General features: G+C 37.1%; 1 protein-coding gene and 1 pseudogene across 4 annotated transcripts in view; both read left to right on the top strand.

Moving 5' to 3' along the window:
- The window catches only part of LRP6 (LDL receptor related protein 6), a 157,429-nt gene that overhangs the window by 64,564 nt on the left and 64,929 nt on the right, over window positions 1-27,936 (top strand). For all 4 annotated transcript variants that reach the window (XR_012518596.1, XM_003934520.4, XM_074403273.1 and 1 more), the window contains 5 exons: window positions 4,092-4,289; window positions 20,511-20,707; window positions 23,640-23,771; window positions 26,295-26,691; window positions 27,732-27,903. Coding sequence is in view for 3 of the 4 variants with exons in the window: in XM_003934520.4 (XP_003934569.1) it covers window positions 4,092-4,289; window positions 20,511-20,707; window positions 23,640-23,771; window positions 26,295-26,691; window positions 27,732-27,903 (1,096 nt within the window). In the remaining variant the exon portion in view is untranslated. The remainder of the gene's footprint in view (window positions 1-4,091; window positions 4,290-20,510; window positions 20,708-23,639; window positions 23,772-26,294; window positions 26,692-27,731; window positions 27,904-27,936) is intronic.
- LOC101028210 (mortality factor 4-like protein 1) lies at window positions 4,301-11,303 on the top strand (annotated as a pseudogene).

The following is a 27,936-nucleotide window of genomic DNA, read 5'->3' on the forward strand; positions in this document are numbered from 1 at the left end:
TTGTTGTGTGTGTTTGTTTAATGACTTTCCTGGATTACTTCTGTTGTCTGTTTTCCTTTTAAAATATTTATTATGCCTGGCTTTTGAGGAATTGCCTCTGTGTCACTGCTATCATAGTGGTCAGCTAATGGCTGCTTAAAGGTTGTTCTAAATACCAGCAAATTAGTGTTCCTCCATTTTTCTGTGCATCTGTTTATGGTTTGGAGAATGTCTTAAAATTTTAGGCAGTTTCAAATTTGACCCATATTCAGCCAGAGACTAGCTTGCAAATGTTCTTTATGATGTAGCCTTGCACAGGCACACAGCCTTCCTGACTACAGAGGATGAATATCCACTTAAGGCTCTTCTTGGCAGTCTCTTTCCTAGGATCTTCCTGTTAAGATTTCTGGCTAGTTTGCCATTTGGTTGCTTGCTCCCATCAATGTCACTTAGATAATGATCTTCCTGATGGCTGCCACTGAAAACACTCTTGTATTCAACAACGTTCCTGGATGTAGATTGTTCTATGCTTTGTTCCAAATAAGGTCAGTCACCTCTTGCAGGAAAAGATAGCTACCACTCCTTATGGGCTGCCATGTTTGCCTACAGTAGAACATTTATGCCATAAACCTGGCAGTATTGATGGAAATAGGAATAGCCCCTAGCTGAAATACCATAGTTCTTATTGATATTCAGTAGACTTTTCTTCAATAAATGCTTCTCACTTTGTTATATGTCCTTTGATCAGTTTTTGGAGGCTTTGGTGGTTAGTTTTGACAGTCTTGTCCTTTTTTCATTGCTTTTACAGGAAAGAATTTGCTGAACTCACAGAACCTAATTGGAAGACCTGGACTCTTAGGATTCTTTTAAGTTTTCCTCTAGTTTTTTCCCTCACTGCAGCCATGTTTTCCTCCCTCCTGAAAATACAAAGTCAGTCATTTCACTTCCAATTTTATTTTATTATTATTATTTTTTATTTTAAAAAATAGATACAGTATCTTGCTGTGTTGCCCAGGCTGTTCTTGAACTCCTGGACTAAGGCAGTCCTGCCTCAGCCTCCCAATGTGCTAGGATTACAGGCATGAGTCACCATACCTGCTCATCACCTCCAATTTTGAAAGTCTTGAAGTGCCTTTATGTTGTTCTCAGAATAAAAATGAAAATATGGTCTGGTCTGCCTTTCTAGATACAGTCGTTTGTCGCTTAACAATAGGGACACATCATGAAAAATGCTGAGTGATTTCATCATTGTGTGAACATAGAGTGTTACACAAACCTAGATGGTACAGCCTACTATACACCTAGACTATGTCAGATAGGTTATTGCTCCTAGTCTGTGAACCTGTACAGCATGCTGCTATACTGAATGTGGTGGCAATTGTAACACAATGGAATTCGTGTATCTAAACATAGAAAATGTGTAGTCACAATACAGTATGGTAGTTTTATAAGACCACCATTTTTTATATGGTTTATTGTTGACCACATTGTTACACAGCTTATGGCTACAGTTTTATCCTATTAATCTAGTCCATATCCCTCATTCTGGATCCAACCATTGTCCCCAATTTAGGGAGCATTTTGCTTTCTATTCCTTAAGAAAAATCAAGACTCTGACCTATGACATAAGCATTGACTTTAGAATTTAAGAGATGTAGGTTTGACTTTCTGTTCTTCATTTGTTAGCAGTGTGACTTTGAGTGATGTGCTTACATTTCAGTTTTCTCATCAAAATGTGGTAATGAACAAATGATATTTTATAAGGTTGCTCAAGGCTTAAGTAAGATAATGTATGTAAAGCTATTAGCACAGCACCTTGTATCTAGAAGAATTATTTATTCCCCTACATGATACTCTCCTCTCATCATTTCTTTGAGTAAGCAGTTCTAATGAAATAGTGGCGATATCAATATGCATAAGTAGATTCATTTCAGTATTACTGTTTCACCAATTACTTGAGTAAAAGTTATATCTGAATTTCAGTTGGGTTCAACACATAATTATTGAGTGCCTGATCTCATTACCCACCCCCTTTTTTTTGAGGCAGTCGTGCTCTGTTGCCCAGGCTGGATGGAGTGCAGTGATACAATCTCAGCTCACTGTAACCTTCATCTCCTGGATTCAAGCAATTCTCCTGCCTCAGGCTCCTGAGTAGCTGGGATTACAGGCTCCTGCCACACCATGCCTGGCTAATTTTTGTATTTTTAGTAGATACGGGGTTTCACTATGTTGGCCAGGCTGGTCTTGAACTCCTGACATGAAGTGATCCACCAGCCTTGGCCTTCCAAAGTGCTAGGATTACAGATGTGAGCCATTGCTCCTGGCCCATCATTAGCTTTTGAAAATATGCTCTTAAGTGAAGTATAATACATTAAGACTTTTTCTTTTTTGGGATGGAGTTTTGCTCTTGTTGCCCAGGCTAGAGTGCAGTGATACCATCTTGGCTTACTCCAACCACTGCGTCCCAGGTTCAAAGGATTCTCCTGCTTCATCCTCTTGAGTAGCTGGGATACAGGTGCCCACCACCACACCCAACTAATTATTTTTTATTTTTTATTTTTAGTAGAGATGGGGTTTTGTCATGTTGGTCAGGCTGGTCTTGAACTCCTGACCTCAGGTAATCTGCCTGCCTCGGCCTCCCAAAATGCTGAGATTATAGGTGTCTTGGCCCCCCAAAGTGCTGGGATTACAGGCCTGAACCACCGCGCCCAGCCCAACAAAGTTTTTCTTTACAACAAGGAAAAATTTCTTTTTCTGTAACGAGACTATTAGACTTTTCATTTTTGATTTTGAAAAATCTTCAAACTTGTAAAATAGAAGCAAAAGTAAGATCATATAAAAGACACTATGTTCTATAAAGGTATATCTTATGAAGAGGTATATAATGCGAGTTTGTTCCCCTATTGGTGATATTAATTTAGATGACTCAGTTAAGGTGGTATCCACTGGCTTTGTTTTCTAAAGTTACCACGTTCTTCTTTGTTGTTTATAAGTAATCTGTGGGATACTTTACAAAAGAAGACATGCATGAGGCCAACAAACATATGAAAAAATGCTCATCATCACTGGTCATCAGAGACATGCAAATCAAAAACTACATTGAGATACCATCTCATGCCAGTTAGAATGGCGATCATTAAAAAATCTGGAGACAGCAAATGCTGGAGAGGATGTGGAAAAATAGGAACACTTTTACACTGTTGGTGGGAGTGTAAATTAGTTCAACCATTGTGGAAGACAGTGTGACGATTCCTCAAGGATTTAGAAATAGAAATTCCATTTGACCCAGCAATCCCATTACTGGGTATATATTTAAAGGAATATAAATTGTTCTACTATAAGGACACATGCACACAGATGTTCATTGTGGCACTGTTTACAATAGCAAAGACCTGGAATCAACCCAAATGCCCATCGATGATAGACTGGACAGGGAAAATGTGGCACATATACACCATGGAATATTATGCAGCCATTAAAAATGATGAGTTTGTGTCCTTTGTAGGGACATGGATGAACCTGGAAGCCATCATCCTCGGCAAACTGACACAAGAGCAGAAAATCAAACACCACATGTTCTCACTCATAGGCGAGCGTTGAACAATGAGAACACATGGACACAGGGAGGGGAGCATCACACACTGGGGTCTGTTGGGGGGAAATAGGGGAGGGATAGCGGGGGGTGGGGAGTTGGGGAGAGAGAGCATGGGGAGAAATGCCAGATGTAGGTGAAGGGGAGGAAGGCAGCAAATCACACTGCCATGTGTGTACCTATGCAACAATCTTGCATGTTCTTCACATGTACCCCAAAACCTAAAATGTAATAAAATTTAAAAAAAAAAAAGTAATCTGTGGGGAGATACATTGAAATGGTGTAAGTATCCTTTTTACCAATACATTTCGATTCAGTAGTTTTGTATCCTTGATGACACTTGTCTGAATCAGATATTACCAGGGTAGTTACAAATGGTAGATACTAAAATTTCAAAATACAATTTCTAAGGGTTTTAGTTTTGGTGTCCCTGAAATGAGCTTTCTTTAATAGTAATAATTACAGAGTATTTGATTGTTATCTGCTCTGTCATGGCTTTAATTATTTTTATGATGTTTAGGTTCATGTACTGGACAGACTGGGGAGAAGTGCCAAAGATAGAACGTGCTGGAATGGATGGTTCAAGTCGCTTCATTATAGTAAACAGTGAAATTTACTGGCCAAATGGACTGACTGTGGATTATGAAGAACGAAAGCTTTATTGGGCAGATGCAAAACTTAATTTCATTCACAAATCAAATCTGGATGGAACAAATCGGTAAGATTGCTTTATAAGATTTTTTAAAAATTTTTTAAGAAAACTCCATGAAGCCTTGATAATAGTAAAAGTACAAAACCTAATTTTATTAAGAAATATGTTTATTTTTTACTAAGTCCCAAAGGGGAAGAATAGTCTTTTAGTTAGCTCTTTAAAAGTGCTTTAAAAGTAATTACATTTATCATCCATCTTAATGGCATTTAGAATTTACAGACTGTGTTTATCATCCATCTTAATGGCATTTAGAATTTACAGACTGTGTTTCCTCTTTTCTTACTCTGAGCTAACTTAGTTCTTCAGTGGTTCTCTACCAGGGATAGCATCTTTACTCCTGTTTGGAAACGTGTGGAGAATTTTGTCTAACCCAAGGACTGGGAGCGCTACTAGTATTTTAGTTCCGGCGGTGAGGGGACGTCCAAGGTTGCCATCCTGCAGTGTGCTGGCCATCAGTACAGCAAAGAGTTGTTTCACTCAAAATTACCAGTAATGCCCCCAAGTCCTGCTAATGGAATTTGTTTGATAAATCTCTGAATTAGGACAGGGTTTGGCCAACATTTTCTGTAAAGGCTGAGATAGTAAATATTTTAGGCTTATGATCTCTGGTTCAACTACTTCTGCTAGTGTCGTTTCAAAGCAGCTATAGTATTGCATAAGGGAATAGGCATGGCTGTGTTCCAGCAAAACTTTATTTATTATGTATTTATTTTATTTTAGACAGAGTCTCACTCTGTCACCCAGGCTGGAATACAGTAGTGTGATCTCAGTTCACTGCAACCTGTCTCCTGGGCTCAGGCGATCTTCCTGCCTCATCCTCCCAAGTAGCTTGGGACTATAGGTGCATGCCATCATGCCTGGCTAATTTTTATATTTTTTTTTGTAAAGATGGGGCTCTTACCTTGTTGCCCAGGCAGGTCTTGATCTCCTGAGCTCCAAGTGATTCAATGGCCTCGGCCTCCCAAAGTGCTAAAATTACAGGCACTAGGGTCTAAAAGTTTATTTGTAAAGCACAGTCAGTCTGTGGGCCACAGTTTGCTCATCCCTGGACAAGGAGAAAACGTACTGCAAGTACCATACATTTCAGTGTTCAAGGAAGACAAAGTCTATAATACATAAACATGGAATTTCTTCTCAGATTATGTTCAGATTTTTAAAGACATTTTATATTTGCATTCTTGTATTTTATGACAATTTTGGTTTTTGGTCTCAATCTGAGACCCCACTAGATTAGAGTTTTGGGTCACTGAAAGATTTTTTCAAAGTGTAAACATTTGTCAATTCTCTGAACCAGAAATAAGGAGCATTTAGAAGTATTGAAAACCAGGAAAAGTTTAAAGAGTTCAGTAAACTTTTTTGTAATCATGGAATATTTTTTGCCTTCTTTCAAAAAATAGTGAAATGACATACAACAATATGGCTTAAAATAAATTTAAGTGTCAAAATATAAGTATATGCTGAATATAAAAACAAGTGTTGTTTTTGACCTCAAATCTGCCTGTGAGGGGACTCTAGGAAGATGGATGTGGCCATGTCATAGTTTTCTCGTTTTTGTTTTCATATTTGTTTTTAACTAAAACTAGGTAGCAAATCCAAAAACATGGATAAAATTGACTATAGCCTTAGGCATTTGAAAGTACAACTCAGTAAGGGCAAACCACCAACAGCCACAAGACCTATGTTATCACCGTCTATGCGAGAGTAAGCAGAGAGACTTAATAGGGCGTCTCCTAAGATTTGAATGCAGAGGAACGCCAAAATAGCCACAACTATGTGCTGGACAAGGTGGTGGGTTATTTTAAGAACAGCAGCTGAAATGGAAGGGTGGGAGGGTTGCCCACTCCAATATTAGGCAAGTGCAGTGTGACTATGGTAAAGACAGAAGACGCTAGAGCAGTCTAGCCCCAATGAACTCTCAAATCGGAACTACTGAAATGAACCTGCCAGAACGCTCATTCAGGACAAAGCACCACACTGATTAAAACAAGATTGAATGGGTCAGAATAATCAAAGTGGAGCAGGATAGGAGCAGTAGAATAGAGAACAGGAGGGGAAGGAAAGAAGGTTCAGATAAGGATGGGAAGGTCAATGGCTAGTAGATATCAGAAAGCAAGCTTACCAGGTTTTTGAACATTATGTGAAAACAACAGGAGGCATGAATTCTGTGACATTAGAAAAACTACCTTGAACTCTATTTTAAAAGTTCAGGAACACTAATTTTACATAGACAAGAGAAACAGAAAAGTGTCAAGGTGAAATCCCATTTAAAGTTATTATAAAGGAAAGAAGGAGGAGGAGCAAAATAATGTCCATATAAACAAAAGCACCCCAGAAAAACATGACCACAGAACAGATCAGTCCTCTATTATAAAATGAACTGGAGAAGGAGGAGGCTGCAAATCACTTAGGAATGACGTGGAAGCAGGACCCAAAGACTAAATTCCGAGAGGGTGAACAAGTGCTGTGCTTTCATGAGCCTCTTCTTTATGAAGCAAAATGTGTAAAGGTTGCCATAAAGGACAAACAAGTGAAATACTTTATATATTACAGTGGTTGGAATAAAAATTGGGATTCATGGGATCTAGAGAGCAGAGTACTCAAATATATGGACGCCAATTTGCAGAAACAGCGAGAACTTCAAAAAACCAATCAGGAGTTGTATGCAGAGGGGAAGATGAGAGGGCTGCCCCAAGAAAGAAGACATCTGGTCTGCAACAGAAAAATTGTTGAAGTGAAAGCAAAAAACAACAAACAGAAAATACCTGGAAATGGAGATGGTGGCAGTAACAGTGAGAGTCTTCGTGGAAGAAAAAGGCCTGAGTAGATCCTACTCTTGAAAATGAGGACACATTCATGAACGGAGTTGAAGCTAAAGTAAAGATTCCAGAAGAGCTGAAAATTACCAGATGAAAAGAGCTCTTTTATCTTTCTGCCAAGAAGAATGTGGATTCTATTTTCCACGATTATGCAAATTACAAGAAAATTCCTGGAAACACAGTTAACGAGTATGCTGTTAATGAAATTGTGGCAGGGATAGAAGAATACTTCAGCATAATGTTGGGCACCCAGCTACTTTACAAATTTGATGGACCACAGTATGCCGAAATTCTTGCAGATCACCCTGATGCAACCATGTCCCAGGTGTATGGAGTGCCACATCTACTGGTGTATGAATTGGAGGAATGTTGGCCTATACACCTCTGGATGAGAATAGCCTTTTTTTGTTTTTGTTTTTGTTTTTTGAGATGGAGTCTCACTCTGTCACCAATGCTGGAGTACAGTGGTGCAATCTTGGCTCACCGCAACCTCTGCCTCCCAGGTTCAAGCGATTCTCCTGCCTCAGCCTCCTGAGTAGCTGGGATTGCAGGCACATGCTACCACACCCGGCTGATTTTTGTGTTTTTAGTAGAGTCGGGGTTTCACCATGTTGGTTAGGCTGAACTCCTGACCTCATGTTGCACCCACCATGGCCTTCCAAAGTGCTGGGATTACAGGCATGAGCCACCACCCCTGGCCAAGCCTTGTTTTGTCACTGTATACCTTCAGTTTCCTAAAGTACCTGGCAAAAAACTCTGCAGCCTTTTTTAGTGCCGAGTGATTATGAATGGCTCCTCCTGAGTACCATCAGAAAGCTGTGTGAATGGCGCTCTCACTCACTCACGTTTGGATCTCTGTAAACACATATTTGTTCTTAGTCTTTCTCTTGTACAAATGATGTACTTCGAAGATGTTACTGTATGAAAAATAATGTTTCTTTTCTGTTTGATTTTAAACAGAAAATAAAAGGAGTAATAGCTCCTTTTTTCTTGTCTTACCTTTTTTTTTTTTTCATTTCAAAATTGCTGCCAGTGTATTCAACAGTGGAAAACAGAGGCACATGCTGTAGGGTATTTTATTGCCTAGTTGACAGAGCTGCTTTTGAATGCCGCTGGTTCTATTCCTTTGACCCCTATGTACTTTTATAATATGTGTTCATGCTATATGACAAAATGCTGTGATTCCTGTTGTCAAAGGTTCAGTTCAATGTATAACTGAACACACTCATCCATTTGTGCTCCTTTTTTTTAATAGTGCTTGAATAACCTGTTCTTTGCAAGTCATCCATGTTGTTCCTTAGGTATTTTATCTTTGTTCGATTTGTTGAAGAATGGTGGCTTGTTGCATGGTTTTTATATTTGTGTCTAGTGCACATTTTGACATGACAGATGCAATACATTGTGTAGCTAGTTTTCTGGAAAAGTCAGTCTTTTAGGAATTGTTTTTCAGATCTCTAATAAATTTTTTCTTGAAATTTCAAATGAATAAATGAGTCGAAGTCATTGAAAGAAACAGTATCACATGTGAAAGAACAATATAAGATTAGAAAAATTTAGAAATGACTCATGCCTGTAATCCCATGACTTTGGGAGGCTGAGGCAGGCAGATCACCTGAGGTCAGGAGTTCAAGACTAGGCTGGCCAACATGATGAAACCCCATCTCTACTAAAAATAAAAAAAATTTCTGGGTGTGGTGTTGCGCACCTGTAATCCCAGCTACTCAGGATGCTGAGGCAGTAGAATCACTTGAATCTGGGAGGTGGAGGTTGCAGTGAGCCAAGATGCACCATTGCACTACAGCCTAGGCGACAAGAGCAAAACTCCCTCTCAAAACAAACAAACAAACAAACAAACAAACAAAAAACTGTAATGATAGATCTCAAGAAAGAATTAAAAGGAAAAAAAAAAGCACTTCAGAAAAGAAAACTAGGAGGGACACAAAGTTAAATAAACCAAAAGGCCTTTTAATAGAGGTTGAAAGGAGGAAAATATTTGAAGACCAGTAAGAAATACAGAAAGACAAAGAATTGAGAGAAAATGACAAATATTGAAGATAAGCAAAGAAGAAACAACATGCAGATAAGACTAAAAAGAAAAGCAAGGGAGTATAACAGCTGTGAACAACTATGGGAAAAGTTTCTTAAAAGATGATTTGTGATTGGGCACAATGTCTCACACCTATAATCCCAGCACTTTGGGAGGCTGACGTGGGCAGAACACCTGAAGTTAGAAGTTTGAGACCAACCTGGCCAACATGGTGAAACCACGTCTCTACTAAAAATACAATAATTAGCTAGGCATGGTGGTAGGTGCCGGTAATCCCAGCCACTTGGAAGGCTGGGGCAGGAGAATTGCTTGAATTCTGAGGAGGTGGCAGAATCTGTTCACTGCAACCTCTGCCTCTTTGCCTCTTGGGCTCAAGCTATCCTACCTCTTCAGCCTCCCAAGTAGCTGGGACTAGAGGTGCACACCACCACACCCGACTAATTTTTTATATTTTTAGTAGGGACGGGGTTTCACCATGTTGCCCAGCTGGTCTTGAACTCTTGGACTCAAATGACCCACCTGCCTCGGTCTGCCAAAGTGTTGGGATTACAGGTATGAGCTACCATGCCTAGCTAGAAATTTAATTCTTACAGTAACTACCTTGGTGTGGTTATAATTAATATTGTTATTCTGAGACTTTATATTGTTGTATCAAGTAAGTGAGTATTAGGACATGTTATATTGCTCCTGCATATAGTAGATTCTTAGTTTGCAAGAAAGAAAATATAGATGTAATAATGTAGAGGTTAAGTAAAACTGATAATTTCATATTTTAATTGAAAGTTACTTACTAATGTGTGCTTATTAGGTATTTTATCTTTCAAAAATGTATGTACCCAACTGTGTGTGTTTGTTTCCTGACTGTGAGCACTGAAGAGGACTAGATCAGAAATGCTCCCTTGGGTACCAATTGAACATTTATAGTACTGTGTGCAGTGAACTTCTGTAGCACCCAGATTGTTGGGAAAACCATTCCACCTTAAAAGAAGCTAAGCCTTTCTGGCAAAATCACTGATTCTAGGTTTCGGGCAAGAAATGTACATGATGAGCTGGAACATTGTCATACCAGATAGTAAGGAGGCTGTTAAAGACTCTTTAGGATCATTTCAGAGAGACTGGAGAAATAACTGCAGAATTCCCACTGGCCAGAGATTGGTAGAAACCTGTGAAATGTGTTTAAATTCTTGAGTTCCTAATGATATTTTAAAAAGGAATTGGTTCCTCTTAGATTAGAACAGGATGGGAACCAATTTATTACTTTGAATGTTGATAAATACAAGAAAGAAGCAATTTATCCTGCTTTTCCTATCTGAATGTACCCTGGTTAACAAAATAGTTGATATAGAAGAGCTATTTCAATTAAATGAAAAAGAAATAACAGAATTACAATACCACCAATTTATAACTTTGGTGAATGAGTGGATCTAGGCGGTGAGCATCAATGGCTACTAACATCACAAGAAGAAAAAGAACAGACGTCATTTTCCTTCTGATGTAAGAACACACTACCACCTACTATTTTGTCAAAGAGATCAATTCAACATGAGTCTGGTCAAGTCTATCAGCTGGCCATTTGTAGGAAATACAGAGGGCAGAGAAACATTGAACTCCACCATGAGAATACATCAGCAGATCTGGACATATAAATGAAATATCTTAGGTACTGCAACAGAGAGATCATAAGGAAAAGACAGGCAGGAAAAGAGACTTGAAAGCTCTACCAAAAAAACCAAAAAACTTAAAACTGATGAACAAATTTGGTGAAGTTGCAGGATACAAAATCAGCGCAAAAAATAGCATTTCTATACACAAACAACAAACTAGCTGAAAAAGAAGTTAAGAAGCCAGTCTCATTTAAAACAGCTACAAAAAATTAATAAAATAACAAGGAATAAATTTAACGAAGGAGGTGAAAGACCTCTTCAGAGAAAACTACAAAACACTGATGAAAGAAGTGGAAGAAGATATGTACAAATGAAAAAACATTTCATGCTCATGGGTTGGAATAATTATTACTGTAAAATAGTCATACTACCCAAAGCAACCTACAGATTGAGTGGATTCCCTATCAAAATACCAATGACATTCTGCACAGAAATAGGAAAAAAAAAAATCCTAAACTTTGTATGGGACCATAAAAGACCCTAAATAGCCAAAGTAATCCTGAACAAAAAGAACAAAGCTGGAGGCGTCATGCTGACAACAGACTTCAGAATATACCGCAAAGTTGTAGTAATCAAAACAGCATGGTACTGGCATAAAAACAGAAACACAGACGAATGGAACAGAATAGAAAACCCAGAAATTAATCCATGTATCTATAGCCAATTGATTTTTGACAAAAGTGCCAGGAACATAGATTGGGGAAAGGATAGTTTTTTCAATAAATGATGTTGGGGAAACTGGATTTCCACATGTGGAAGAATGTAACTAAATACAAAAATCAACTCAGAATGGACCAAAGACCTAAATTTAAGACTTGAAACTATAAAACTACTAGAGGAAACCATAGGGGAAATGCTTCAGGACATTCGTCTGAGAAATGATTTTATGAATAAGACCTCAAAAATGCAGACAACAAAAGCCAAAACAAACAAACAGATGCATTATATCAAACTAAAAAGCAAAGGAAACAACAGTGTAAAGACAACCTACAGAATGAGAGAAAATATTTGCAAATTACTTATCTGACAGGGGATTAATATCCAGAATATACAAGGAAATCAAACAGCTTAACAGAAAAAAAAAAAAAAAGATTCGATTAAAAATGGGGAAATGATCTGAATAGACATTGTCGAAAGAAAGCATATAAATAAGTGGCCACAAACATATGAAAAAACGCTCAACATCACAAATCATCCAGGAAATGCAAATTAAATTCACAGTGAACTATCATCTCACCCCAGTTAGGATATGACTATTACCAAAAAGACAAAAAATAATACTGTCAAGAACACACAGGAAAGGAAACTCTTATACACTTTTGGTGGGAGTATAAACTAGTAGAGCCACTATGGAGAATAGATGAAAGTTCCTCAAAAAACTACAAATAGAACTACCATATGATCCAGCAGTCCCACTACTGGGCATTTATCTAAAAGAAAGGAAATCAGTACGTCAAGACATCGGCACTCCTATGTTTATTGCAGCACTGTTCACAATAGCCAAGTTGTGGAATCAATCTAGGTGTCCAACAACACATGAATGGATAAAGAAAATGTGGGTATGTATACACAATGGAATACTATTCAGTCATAAAAAGAATGAAATCCTGTCATTCCCAGTAATATGGAGACGTGGAGCATATTATGTTAAGTGAAATAAGCCCAGGAACAGAAGATTAAACCATGCATGTTCTCACTCGTGTGGAAGCTAAATGTTGATCTTACAAAAGTAAAGAGTAGGGGATACTAGAGGCTGGAAATAATAGGGGGAAGGAGGAGATAACAAGAGATTTGCTAAAAAATACCAAATTACAGTTAGAAAAAGTTTGAGTGTTCTGTACCACTGTAGGATGACTGTAATTAACAGATAAAACATTGTGTATTTCAAAGAAATATTAAATGTTTGAGATTATGGATATGCTGATTACCCTGATCCGATCACTATACCTTATATGTATTGCAGCATCACTGTGTACCCCACAAATAATGTGTAATTATTTATGTACCAGTTAAATTTTTTTAAAAAGAGAGACTTTAAAAGAAATAGCAAATGAAAATGATGCTTAAGACTAAACTATTTTTCTATGGATGCATACTTACAAAAAGCAGTAAAACTGTAAAGGCAAGAAAGTGACTAATACAAAGTCAGAATAATTATTACTTCTGTGGAGAAGGAGGGATTAAGACAAGGTTTATAAGGGTCTTTTGAAGTCATCTGGGTGAATTCATGGTTACAAGAGTGTTTGCCTTATAGTAACTCGTTAAGCTATACATTTCTTTTCTCTGAATTAGTTTTATTTTATTATAATAAGATTATAGTCTTGAGCATGATATTACCTGTAGGTTTTTTTTTAATAAAGGGATTTTATCAGGTTGAGGAAGTTCCTTTCTATACCTAGTTCATGGACAGGTTTTACCTTGAATAATTACTGGATTTTGTCCAGTGCTTCTTCAGCATCTATGGAAGTGATTATGCAGTTTTATTCTTTATTTTATGAACATGATGAATTTCCCTAATTTGTTTTTAGTTGTTAAACCAATCTTGCATTTCTGGGATAAGTTCTACTTGTTCGTGGTTTATACCTCTTTTGAAATGTTAGATTTGGTTCACTAATATTCTTTTGAGGATTTTTATGTCTGTAATAGTGAAGGATATGGATCCATCATTTGTTTTTCTTGTATTTATTTGGTTTTGAGATTAGCATAATGTCAGCCTCATAGAAAGAGTTGGGAGTTATTTCTTTTTCCTTTATTTTCTGGAAGAGTGTGTGAACGATTGATACAATTTTTCCTACAAATATTGGGTAGAATTACCACCGAAGCCATCTGGGCATGGGGATTTCTTTTTGGGAAGATACTAAATTACACATTCAATTTATTTATTTGTTGTAGAGCTCTTCAGATTTTCTGTTTGTTCTTGAGTCAGGTTTTTTTTTTTTTTTTTTTTTTGAGACGGAGTTTCGCTCTTGTTGCCCAGGCTGGAGTGCAATGGCGCGATCTCGGCTCACCGCAACCTCCGCCTCCTGAGTTCAGGCAATTCTCCTGCCTCAGCCTCCTGAGTAGCTGGGATTACAGGCACACGCCACCATGCCCAGCTAATTTTTAGTATTTTTAGTAGAGACGGGGTTTCACCATGTTGACCAGGATGGTCTCGATCTCTTGACCTCGTGATCCACCCGTCTCGGCCTCCCAAAGTGCTGGGATTACAGGCTTGAGCCACCGCGCCCGGCTTCTTGAGTCAGTTTTAGTAGTTTGGGTTTTTTTCCCAGAAATATTTTTGTTTCATAAATTTGTCTAATTTGTTGTCATAAAGTTGTTAATGGCATCGCCTAATAATCCTTTTATTTAATTTCTGTAAAGCAGTGTTTCTCTTTCATTAATCATTTTATTCATAGGTTTCACAATGTGTATCTTTTTTTTGTTGGTCAGTCTAGCACTAAAGGGTTGTCAGTTTTATGGATCTTTTCAAAGAACAACCAGCTTTTGGTTTTATTGTTTTTTTCCCCTTTATTGTTTTTCTCTTTTATGTTTCATTGCCCTTTGTTTTTTCTTTTTTACCCTAAGGTTTTTATTTTCTTCTTTATGCTTGCTTTGGATTTAGTTTGCTCTTCTTGCCATTTCTTAAGGTTAAATCTTAAATAATTGATTTGTGATCTCTCTTTAATATAGGCATTAGCATTCTATACATTTCCGTATTTTGTATTTTCATTTTCTTTTAGCTCAAAATATTTAAAAACTTTTCTTGTGATTTCTTCCTTGACCCAGTGCCTATTTAGAAGAAACTGAAAAAGAATTTCAAAAATTTAGAAAATAATTTGACTTCTCAAATTTTCTTCTTTTGATTTCTTGATGAAATTTCATTGTGGTCGGATAGTAGTATGTTTTGTATGTATTCATACATACAAAATTAATCTTTTAAGATTAATTCTGTCTCCTAGCACGTGGTGTCCTGGAGAAAGTTCCACATGTACATGAAAAGACTGTGTATTCTCTTGTTAGATGGAATGCTCTATAGGTGGTAGGTTAAGTTGGTTAATAATGTTCAAATTTTCTATATCCTTGATAATTTTCTATCTAGTTCTTTAGTGAGAATAGGGTGTTGAGCTCTCCAGCTAACTATATTGTTGAACTGTCTGTTTTTCCCTTCATTTCTGTCAGGTTTTGCTTCATTTTTTCTGGGGCTCTGTTTTTAGGTATCAATATTCTAATTGTGTCTTCGTGATGACTCTTCTCATAAAAGCTACCTCTGTATCTCTAATAACCTTTTTATACTTAAAATCTATTTTGTCTGCTAGAGCTATTCCAGCTTTCTTATGGTTGCTGTTTACTGTAACCTTTTCATTTCAATCTATTTGTATCTTTAAATGTAAAGTACGTTTTTTTATAGACAGCATTTAATATAATCTTTGTTTTATTCAATCTAACAGCCTTTGCCTTTTGATTGGTGGGTTTATTCTCACTGAATATAATTAATGATATGGTTAGGCTTATATCTGACTTTTTTTTCTGTTTTAAAATTTTCTTATGTCATCTTCGTTCCTTTGTCCTTTTGGATTAATAAATATTTTCTGGTGTGTCATTTTGATTCCTTGGATAATTTTAAACTATATTTTTGGGGTTTTAAAGGTAATTATTTTAGGAATTGCAACATGCATTTTGTCAAAATCTACTTTGTGGCAATATTAATTATGTAAAGTACATAAACCTTAAGTATATCTCTATTCTCTCTTTTATCCTTTGTGCTGTTATTGTCGTTTATATTACATTTCTATTATGTCTAATACAGGGTTTTAAGTATTGCTTTATACAATCTTACATCTGTTATAAAGGAAAAAGAAAATATTATTTATAAAGTCTTTTGTATTAACCTACGCATTTATTGTTTCTGGTATTCATTTTTCCCTGAGGGTTCAAATTACTATTTGGAGTTATTTCCTTGTTCCAGTGTAGTTCCGTTCTCTCCCTTGTCCTTTGTCCTTCAAATATTTTATTTTTAAAAAATCTTTTTTTATTCTGTAATATTCGTTTTCACCATTTCTTTTTCTTTATGTATTATGTTTATTCATTCTTATATTATTTCTTAGACTTCATTTCTGAAGTGATGTATTTTTTTTATTTCTCATTCTTTCATCAAGTTCTATCACCTCACTTCTGAGGTGTCTGATTCTAATTTGTGTTCTTCATTTATGACTAGTATCTTATTTTAAAGACTTTGGCTGTTTTGAAATGTTACCAATTTAATTTGTTCTAGTTCCATATCTTTCTGGCATACTTTTTAAAAAAAATTAAGACAGAGTCTCTCCTTGTCGACTGGGCTGGAGTGCAATGGCATGATCTTGGCTTACTGCAATCTCTGCCTCCCTGGTTCAAGTGATTCTCCTGCCTCAGCCTCCGAGTAGCTGGGATTACAGGCGATGCCACCACACCCGGCTAATTTTTGTATCTTTTGTAGAGACAGGGTTTTACCATGTTGGCCAGGTTGGTCTCGAATTTCTGACCTCGTGTTCTGCTCTCCTCGGCCTCCCAAAGTACTGGGATTATAGGCATGAGCCACCGTGACTGGCCCGGGTATACTTTCATTGTCTGTAGGGATGTTATTCTTCACTTTATCCTTTTCTTATTTTTGATATAACTTGAATGGGATTTGACCTTAGTACTTTGTTTTCTTATTTTCAGGTGAAACTGTTTTGCTTGAACATACAGAAGAAGGCAGAGTTCATCATAAGTTTTACAGAACTCTTATGTCTGTGTGCTGCCTTTAAAAACTATGGCAGCTAGCTTTCTGGAATTTCCTTGCTCTCCCACTTTCCTTCTGCTTTTTTCTGTACCTTATTTTTCCATTGTTTCTCCTATACCAGTCATGCACACTTTTCAGTCTGCTTGCAGTGATTGCTCTTCATTATGGGGCTTTGTCTGGAAGGGAGCCCAGGAAGGTCAATTTTGAGAGTTCACAGTAGGTTAAAACATAGTGCTAGATCTTTCAGTGCCTGACCATGAATTCATTGTATTCTTTGAAGTGGCCAGAGCCCATAGCTGGTTGCTGTTTACTGAGCTTCCCAGTGTTATCTGTTTTGTATGTTCTGTCCTGCAGATGTCCTATCGTTTCTTTCTCATATCCTGCAGAGGTGCCAAAATCAGTCATACCTTAATGACTGTTGGAAGTTCTCTGTACCATTTTGTATCCTGGGTTTTACCTAGCTTTGTTGTAAATTTCGTCTATGGGGTTTGGGGTTCATTACGAAGGTGTTTTCTGTATTTATGTGGAGGATTTGTGGAAATTTTTCAAAAGCCCTGCCATCACTGCTGACGTTGTCTTTTTAGATACTATTACAAATTCACTGTGGTGAAGGGAAGCTTCCTTCCAAGGTTAAGTTCAGATGTCAGAACTTGTGACAGCAGTCATGTGATATGATTAAAGAAAGATTTATTACTCACACAAGTGGGCGGTTCTGAGAGAGGGGCAGAAGATGACTATCTGGAAGGAGGTCCAGAAACAAAAAGTGAATGAGGGCATGCAGGTGTTTTATAAGGATAAGTCCAGTTGGTGCAGAGTTCAAAAGAACCACCTTTCAAAGTTTAAAGAATCTAAAAGAGCTAGCAAGAGGTACTTAGGAGGTATTGGCAGGGGTGAGCTTTATCAGTAAGTTGCAGAATATGATAGACAAGCAGGAGATGAGGTTCAGAGATTGCAGGCACTATGTGAAAACATCAGTGAGGTTGCAGGGAGTCTTGGTTTCTTTCCTGTGGTCTCCAGTGTGGAGCTTCACTTTTTAGTTTCTGTTATTGTTGTGACCTACTATTGAGGAACTGGGCTTGGATCTTACCTGCCATTTTGGTTCTTAGCAGCCATGATCGACTCCTCCTTGAAGTAACTTGTGTTTCCAGAAAGGGATCAGGAGGTAGGCTTACTTGGTAATCTCAGCTAGAGAGAAGAAAGCAGAAGACCATGTATGGTTATCTCTACTTTCAAGAACAAGTCATGAAACGACTCCTTGGTTGGACAAATCATTATATCACCCTTGCATGATAGTGTTCTTAGTTCTGCCTTTTGTTGAGCTCTGTTAATTACGTATTTTCTTAAAAACATTTTATCAAGCATCCACAGAGTGTTTAGGAAGTGTATCTAATTTGTGCACATACCATTGTGTGAGATCCTTGGTATATAAATAAGCTAGAGTTCTACTCTCAAAAAGGCTATCTGTTATAGAGTCGTTGGATAGGTAAACAGTTATAAAACAGTTTACTAACTGTTACGAGAACATATAGAAACTTGGCTTGTGGTGGGAGGAAATTAAGAAAGGCTATGAAAATAAAGGGACATTTAAATTTAATGTTAGGGCCAGGTGCGGTGGCTCACACCTGAAATCCCAGCACTGGAAGGCCAAGGCAGGCAGGTCAACTGAGGTTAGGAGTTTGAGACTAGCCTGGCCAGCATGGTGAAACACCATCTCTACTGAAAATACAAAATAAGCCGGGTGTGGTGGTGCCCGCCTGTAATCCCAGCTACTTGGAAGGCTGAGACAGGAGAATCGCTTGAGCCAGGAGGCAGAAGTTACAGTGAGCCAGAATTGTGCCGCTGCACTCCAGCCAGGGAGACAAGAGCAAAACTTGGTCTCAAAAAAAAAAAGTTAGTATAGTATTTACTGATCTTAATAAGCCATTGATTTTTAAGAACTTACTGATTTTAAAAACTACCATATGAAATGTTCACATTGTAAAATGTTACCCTTATATCAGAAATGTTGAAATATTGAAAATACCTGTCTTAAAATTGAGGAATCATTAATGAAAGTGTTAAGTACCAAGCATTGTGCCAAATGGCTTTTGCATATGTTATTTAATCTTCACAGTGACTCAGTGAGAATAAATTATTACCTTTCGTTAACAGATGAAGAAATAAAACTTGGAGAAATGGTTTCAGTAGTAAGTGTCAAGTGGGGATTTAAGCTCATCTCTGATTTCTAATTTTATGCATTCAATTAGTATATAAAATGAGTATCGCTTTTGGAAATTTTGCCTTTTCTGCATGTTTATTTTCCTATTTAGTTCAGTAGAGTGAATTTTAACTTTTCATTTAATGATATACTAAGAACTGTTTTAAGGCTTTTTTCCCCTCGAGTTTTTCAAAGCAGTTTTTTAAGATAGTTGAAGTGCCAAGTAACTTAGTTTTAACTACTCTTTATTTTTCATTTGTGTTACTTGTCTTTTTTGGCAGCCTCCTCAGTTCTCTATCTGTGTCTTACCAAGAATTTTAGAAGACTTTAGTGTGAAATATGCAGGTCTGTTTAAAATTGGATGTGAACTGTGCTGTCACCCTGTAAAGAATATAGTCTCTTTAGTAAACTTAAAACTGTCCATTTAAAAAGTGGAAGAAAACTTCAGGAGTAGGCATTATGGCAGTTCTCTTTGGGAAATGAGAGAGAATAGTAGTCTTTTTACTTAGGGAAGAGAGGATTAAGGAAAATGAGAAAACTAGTGATATGGGTTGGTAGTGCAGGTATCTTGCCTGAATTTATAATGCTTTAGACTAAGACCGTTCCATGGGCAATCACAGATGCTAATTCTGCTTGCACATAAAAATGATCTTAATTGCTTTTGATTTAATATACTGGCAGTCTGTTAGATAATAGAAATCATCAGTTAACCTCAAGGACCTGAAAATTGAATCGTCTTCCTTAAGACATATGATACTTTTAATTTCTCTTCAGTAGCTTCTGTTTTCCTTTCCTCTTTCCCTTTGTTTTTTTTTTTTTTTTTTTTTCCCTTCCTCCTCCTCTGCCCATCTCTGCCTCCTGGGTGGGCTATTGGAAAACTTGGATTTATGAAAAGATCAAAGCATATATTTTCTTGAATATTAAATTTGACTCAAATCATGATTTGTTCATTATTCCAGAGCATTTGCTTATTCCATAACTCTCTCTGATACTCTACAAAGTTCTGTGCCTTAAGTACTAACCAGACTGTCTACTTTTGCTTTTAAACAGTATGTATTGCTTGTGAAGATGTTGGTTCTGCTTTATCTCCTGAACATATTCTGCCAGTGGCAGGACTTCTTTTTGGCTGCCTGAATATAGTGAAAAGCCAGCTAAGATGATTATTTGCTGGAGCTAGATGGGGGTTTGCAGGGAGAGTGCTACCTGTATGCCATTTTGGCCTCATGTTTATGTTTCATTCTCAGTTATCAAAACCATAAGAAGTGATGGACAAAACGGGCTCAGATTCTTTGTTCTTCCATATCAAGAAGGAAAACAACCTGTTGCTGATATAAGTCTATTTCAGTGCCAATTGTAACCCCTGTGATTTTTCTCATTACTTACCCTTTTTGGTCTGATGACATGAATTAAGTGAAAGGATGGAAGCTTTGAGTCCAGAGATGGTAGTTGAACAGTGGGATTTGACAGCAGTGCAGACAATGAAAAAGCAGTGCTGTCTCTCTGCCGGGTATCTTGTACTGAACTTGAGCCTGCTGCCAAGTTAGGGGCCATTTCGAAGTACTTGTTTGGAGTTTTTGGACACCTTAAAAAACATATATGAATTCATCATGTGGATTATTTTTTATAGGTATATTTGACCTAAAGGTACGTGTTACTCAAGATTTGTATGTGTTAATGTGGACTAAGATCATTTTAATGAGAGAGGTGACGTTACGATAGAAGAAGAAAACTTAGAAATAAGTTTGAATTTTTCTTTGCATTAATAGGCAGGCAGTGGTTAAAGGTTCCCTTCCACATCCTTTTGCCTTGACGTTATTTGAGGACACATTGTACTGGACTGACTGGAACACACACTCCATTTTGGCTTGCAACAAGTATACTGGTGAGGGTCTGCATGAAATCCATTCTAACATCTTCTCTCCCATGGATATACATGTCTTCAGCCAACAGAGGCAACCAAATGGTAAGTGATCCTTGATTTTTAAATTGCGATTTGGAACAGCTTTGTAGCACTCTAATGTCTGGCTTTAGTGAGGATCAGGAGGAGGGAGGGCATATCCAAAGGTAGTTGGTGGGAACAAAAAAAAGAGTTAAAAAGGCCACCTGCTTTGGCCTCCCAGCACTTTGGGAGGCCAAAGCAGGTGGATCACATGAGGTCAGGAGTTTGAGGCAAGCCTGGCCAACATGGCGAAACCCTGACTTTACTAAAAAAAAATAGCAGGGTGTGGTAGTGTGTACCTGTAGTCCCAGCTACTTGGGAGGCTAAGGCAGGAGAATCACTTGAACCCAGGAAGTGGAGATTGCGGTGACTCGACATTGTGCCACTGCACTCCAACCTTGGCAATGGAGTGAGACTATCTCAATAATAAAAGGAAAAATGTAACAATATAATTCAGATTAGATAATAGCCTAGGCCATTCGTAGCCTGTCACTGCAGACCCCCTCAGCACTTTTTTTGGGTCAGCAGTTACAGAGGTGGAGAAGAGAGAGATAATTTAAAAATTGAGATAGCTTATATGCTAGGCTTATACACAAATGAATTTCTTATTCCTGTTATTTCTTTCAATACGTGGCTGAGTGTGTTCATGTGACTGTGTTTAAAAAACACTCTTGGGCCAGGCACAGTGGATCATACCTGTAATCTCAGCACTTTGGGAGGCTGAGGCTGGTGGATCACTTGAGGTCAGGAGTTTGAGACCAGCCTGCCCAACGTGGTGTAACTTCGTCTCTACTAAAATATCAAAAATATTAGCTGGGTGTGGTGGCACATGCTTGTAATCCCAGCTACTTGAGAGGCTGAGGCTGGAGAATTGTTTGAACCCAGGAGGCAGAGGTTGCAGTGAGCCGAGATCGTGCCATTGTGCTCCAGCCTGGGCAACAAGAACGAAATTCTGTCTCAGGGAAAAGAAAACCCTCTTCTTTTTAAATGAAAACGCTGTTAATCTAGAATTTATTTGAATGTAAGTACCTCAGCTTGCTAAATAAAACACCTACTTAAACTTTTCTGTGTAGCCCTCCCATCTTATTTTCCTTAGTTTTGGTTCTATTTTTGGTAAGCCTTTGCGATGACTTGGACCGTGACTGCTGACAACTTGTAAGAGAGGAAGGAATTAGGGTTAAAAGGAATATGAGAATGTTAAGGATTTGGCACTTGTGTGTAAATAAATGTCTGGCATGTGTCTGAGTGTATTTCAGATTTTATTCCATAGCCAAAAATCAAGAGTGTTTGTACCATGTGTTGCTTTATATTAGCTCTTTTCATTTAGGTGGAGATAATCAAATATTGAAAGTGTTATGTTGGAAACTGATGACCATGAGCCCATAAAAATGTTTTTAAATGTGTGCGTTACTGTTCTGTATAAAAGAAAACGTTCAGTCACTCATATGAATTTTTTTATTCTTCATAGCCCTCAAAAGAGAATTTTCCTGGTTTTTTGTTTGTTTGTTTTTTTGAGATGGAGTCTTGCTCTGTTGTGTGTTGATGTGATCACGGCTAACTGCAGCCTCAAACTTCCAGGCTCAAATGATCTTCCCACCTCAGCCTCCCAAGTAGCTGGGACTATAGGTATATGTTGCCACCACCATACCTGGCTAATTTTAGTGTTTTTTTTTTTGGTGTTTTTTTTTTTAAGATGGACTTCCATTCTTGTTGCCCAGGCTGGTAATTCTCCTACCTCAGCTTCCTGAGTAGCTGGGATTACAGGCATGTGCCACCACGCCTGTCTAATTTTTTGTATTTTTAATAGAGACAAGGTTTCTCGATGTTGGTCAGGCTAGTGTCAATATCCTGACCTCAGGTGATCTGCCTGCCTTGGCCTCCCAAAGTGCTGCGATTATAGGCAGGAGCCACTGCACCTGGCCTAATTTTAGTACTTTTTATGGAAGCAGGATCTCGCCATCTTGCTCAGGCTGGTCTCAAGCTCCTGGACTCAAGTTATCCATCCACCTCACCCTCCCAAAGTGCTGGGATTATAGTTACAAGCCACCATGCCTGGCCTCCTGTTTTTCTTTTTAAATGGCACTGTTGGTCCTTTATATTTTACTAATTTGAGAATTTACAGTTATCTTTCATATTGATTGCTTTTACCTTTCATGTTCCATTGGTCTCCATCTTATGTTGATTTTTTTTCTATGAATATTGTTTGAACATGTCCCTTTTCATAATTTCTAAAGTTTGCTAATTAGTTTTCTCTGCTTTTCATTTCCCCACTTTTCTGCTTATCCCTTCTGTGTTAATCTTCCCAAAGCATGGCTTGTTAACGTAATTACTTTTCTTGGCTTTCAGTGTCCTTCACCTCAGTCTGTTCCCATTCTTTGTACTTGTTCAGCTTTAGTTTCTATTAGTCAATAGAAACCTTAACCTCCAGTTATACTGTTGATCTTATTATCTTAACTCGTTTATAGCCCCCAAGGTTTTATTCAGATAGCTTTACCACACTTGAAATGTTCTCTTACCTATCCTTCCTATCCTTAAAGGCTCTTGTGCTATATCCTCCACAAAGTTCTTCTTCAATTCTTTAAACCTCAGGGTTTTTTTTTCCCATTTGACTCTATACTTGTTGTCTATAATGTGTAAAATAGCACTTAGTTTTTTGATTTGTGTTTGTTTTAGTTTTTCTTTTTTTTGTTGTTGTTAATTTTGTTTAACAGACTAAATTATAATCTCTTTTAGGGCAGGGATCTCCTGCTTTACTTCTTTTATATTCTTCTTTGGATACAAAATACTTGGTGAATTTATACTGATTATTTCCTTTCCTTGCAGATGGTTTGGTAGTTAAGCACCTGCATGACATTTGGTAATAATTTTGGCTTATCACAGTGGTTCATGTTGTGGTTGTTAACCTTTGTGTACTTAGTAATCATTGGTATTAATCAGTGTGATTTATATTTGACAGCTACAAATCCATGTGCAATTGACAATGGTGGTTGTTCCCATTTGTGTTTGATGTCTCCAGTCAAGCCTTTTTATCAGTGTGCTTGCCCCACTGGGGTCAAACTCCTGGAGAATGGAAAAACTTGCAAAGATGGTAAGAAGATATTATCTAAAATGAAGTTTTATAACTATTGGAATTCCTCATGATTTGTTTTTTCTATAATTGGCTCCCTAGGTTATAGTGCTTTGGGAGACCAGTCACTTAATCTCACAGTCTTCACACATGGTTATAGGAGTGTTTTGTTCTATGACATCATTTGAATGTTATTTTATACATTATTTTAGCATTGTAAGTAACATTTTTGAAAAAAATTATGTGCGCTGTCTTTTCTATCAAATCTCATAGTCATCGATACCACAGTTGATAACTATGGAAATGAGTATTACTTCTCATAAAGAATATATTTTTAACAGGTAGCATTTGTAAATAAAGAAATCTGTGAAAGGAAATACGTTTATTAAACTTTTTGTTACAAAGAATATGAGATACATTTTATAACAAATGATTTAAGGATATTTAAAATTGCTTTTTAGCAACAGAGGTGCTTTCAGAAGAAGGAAAAAAAATACATATTGTACTGTTTTAAACAACTTCTTTTTATACTTAAGAAACACACTTTGCCTTACTCTTAATTCCCTATAGAGGGCATGTTGGAGAAAGTATACTGATTTAGCACATTTCAAGGGACTTCTGGTTTGGAAGAACACCAATTCTTCTGTTTTTCTTCTTAATGAGAATGTTATTCATTCTCACCCCTATGGATCACCATCTTCTTCTCTAGCAACCAGCAAGACCTGGTAACAAAATTGTTATATTTAGCCATGGCTTCTTTATCTAACCTGAAAAGCAGAAACCTGTACTTTGGAGTGTGTTAAGAGTCCCTGGCAAGGGGGCCAGGGAGTCAGAGAGATGGAATTGAGTCTGTGTACAGGATATTTGTTATGACTTGGCATTGATAAATTATCCTCATAGTAAAAGGTGAAGCTGGCTGACTCCTGTTAAGTGGTTTCCATGGCAGACAACAAATTTGGTTTCAATTTAAAACAAAAGGTTTTTGTAATGTTGCTTTTTTCTTTAAAAATGTAGCCTGACTTTAAAACAGAGGATTTATTTTAGCAATAATGGTCTTTCTCCTCCCTCACAGCAGTGCAAGTGCACATGTTTAACCAGTTTTGAATTTCATATGTGCATTTGGCATGTAATAGCCTTAAGTTTAACTGTTCTGTTTTGATCACCTTGCTCAAATTAACAGCTCTGTGACCTCTTTGTGAAGTTCTGGGCTGGCACCTTTTGGTTGTTAGCTAGGGCAGTGAATTGTGCAAAGTTATTCCTGCTTGGTTCCTGCTATCTCATTTGGGCTGTATTTTCTTCAAGTTGGAATTCATTTATAATTAGCTCTAGAGTGAAAAAGCTGATATTGAGAGGCTTCACTCCTTTTCTCAGTTTTTTAACTTGTAATTCTAGATTGACGCTTGAATCTTGTATGCCAGTATTTTGTTTTGGACTCATTCGTTTAGCTGGGAATCTTTTCTTGCTCTTTCAGCTGTCAGTTTGCTTACTGTCTTTTATTAGCTTCTTATAGTTAGATAATTTTTTGCTGGTGGTTTATTTGAACATTTAAAATGAAAAAATGATTGAGCTCAATACCCTCATTTTCAGTTACATGGTTTAATATATGGGGCTTGGGCTTAAAACATTTCATAAATAAACCTAATTTAAAATTCAGTGCTTTATTTTTTTAACACTATTAGTAAGTATTGTTAATGCTTCTTGAGTACTTACATGTTCAGTACCTTCCTGAGTTATATATTTATCTCTTTTAATCCTTACAGCAACCTTAAGAGGTATAGATGAGAAAACTAAGCCTGGAGAGACTAGATATTTTCCCAAAGTTTGTGTAGCTACTTGAATCAGATTATATTGGATCTACAACCCTTACTGTTAACCACTGTGTTATGTTTATCTGGTTTCTTCCCTCTATTGCTGCTGTTTACTTCTCCATAGCTTGCTTTGTCCTAAGTTCTGTGAGGTATTGCCTTGTATTTCTCTTTGTTAAGACAGCTTTATTGAGATGTAACTTACATACCATTATAAAAATCCATCCATTTTTTTAAGTGTAAAATTCAGTGATTTTTTTTTAAAGTAAATTTATAGACTTATGCAGTTATCACCATAATCCAATTTTAGAACATTCCTATCAACCACAAAGATCCTTGTCCTAGATTTCTTTTTTTAAAAAAATTTCTTCTTGAACAAAGACTCTGTATCCTACATCTCTTTCTCCTTTAATACTCAGCTACTTAGTCATTACATAGTCATTATTCATTGTACTTTTAAATAGCTGGATTAATTCCAGAAGCTGTAGCATCAGTGAAACCGTAGAGTGTGACACAACTTGATTTGAAGACTTAGTTGTTAAACAGCTTGCCCTCAGAGTAGACTCTCCCTGTTTCACTGCATTACCTTCCATTTCCACTCTAAAGAGAGCTCATGTCCTTATATGTTAATTTATATAATTAATATATGTTTTATATTTATTTTTCAGTTGATTCTTTACAGTGGATAAATTTTACCTCTGGGTTTCAAACTGTTTTCCATTTCGCTTTGTTGTTCTAGGTGCCACTGAATTACTGCTTTTAGCTCGAAGGACAGACTTGAGACGCATTTCTTTGGATACACCAGATTTTACAGACATTGTTCTGCAGTTAGAAGACATCCGTCATGCCATTGCCATAGATTACGATCCTGTGGAAGGCTACATCTACTGGACTGATGATGAAGTGAGGGCCATACGCCGTTCTTTCTTAGATGGATCTGGCAGTCAGTTTGTGGTCACTGCTCAGATTGCCCATCCTGATGGTGTTGCCGTGGACTGGATTGCACGAAATCTTTATTGGACAGACACTGGCACTGATCGAATAGAAGTGACAAGGCTCAATGGGACCATGAGGAAGATCTTGATTTCAGAGGACTTGGAAGAACCCCGGGCTATTGTGTTAGATCCCATGGTTGGGTAAGAAGCTCTACTGTTAGTAAATTCTGTGTGATATTTCAGTTTTACACAGGTTCCTAAAAACATTAACTAAAATAACATGATATATATATTGGTTTCTAATAAACAGGTGATTGGAATATAATCTCAAGTTAAAAAAAATTGCTAGTGTTTTGCCTTGGATGTTTTAGGTATTTTTTCTTTCTAAATTAAGTCCGTGTTTGCTGACTTTGGGTGTTGTCTGCAGATTTTGCTCAGATTACATCATTACCATGAAAAATGTGGAAAGAAATTGTTTTCAGAACTCTTTCCCTTCCCCTGGAAGTTTCAATTCCATTTTAAGTATTTTATAGTAAGAATATAGCTTACTTTATGTTTCCCTAAATACGTGAATGACTTGAATTCCAAAACTTTGTCAGGCCATGCACTTTACTCCTAGTTTGTTGTTGTTGTTGTTGTTTGTTTGTTTGTTTCATTTTGCCATGCCACCCTGACTATATAGTCTAGTGAAGTACAACTTCTTACATACTCAACAATTTTATTGTTACTGCAATATTCTGAGGACGAGCATAGTGATAAATTACACTTCAGTATATATCAATGTCTTAGAGCCACTTAAACATCCAGGAGCTATAAGAATCACTTAGCACTGCAGGAAGAAATTGTTATTTTTATAATTCAGTTTGCCATCTGACCCATATTGCTGGGATAAGCCTTTTGTGCCAGAGGTGACAAGCCGTGAAGGAAGAGAGAAAGTTCGTGGAAAAGGGCACAAAATGTTTAAAAAAAAAAAAAAAAAAAAGAAGTAAAACTGGCATCTCATTATTGGGAGGCATTTTCAGGATTGGCTCTAGAACACGCTGTTTGATTTGAAAATTTCCTGCAATCTTATATACTGCTGTGATAAATGTCTTAAACATACTCTTCATATGTTTTTTTTTCCTGTCTATGGCATTAACTGATGATACCAGTGTAATAGGAGGAGTGGATCTCACCTTTAGAATATCTGAAAGTTATATTTTATTATCTATTTTTAGCTAATTTTTTGTATACTTCTATAGGTACATGTATTGGACTGACTGGGGAGAAATTCCGAAAATTGAACGAGCAGCTCTGGATGGTTCTGACCGTGTAGTATTGGTTAACACTTCTCTTGGTTGGCCAAATGGTTTAGCATTGGATTATGATGAAGGCAAAATATACTGGGGAGATGCCAAAACAGACAAAATTGAGGTTTGTTTTTTGCTTTTTCATTTTGAAGCCACT

The sequence above is a fragment of the Saimiri boliviensis genome, chromosome 7, assembly GCF_048565385.1.
Source record: "Saimiri boliviensis isolate mSaiBol1 chromosome 7, mSaiBol1.pri, whole genome shotgun sequence".
NCBI lineage: Eukaryota > Metazoa > Chordata > Mammalia > Primates > Cebidae > Saimiri > Saimiri boliviensis.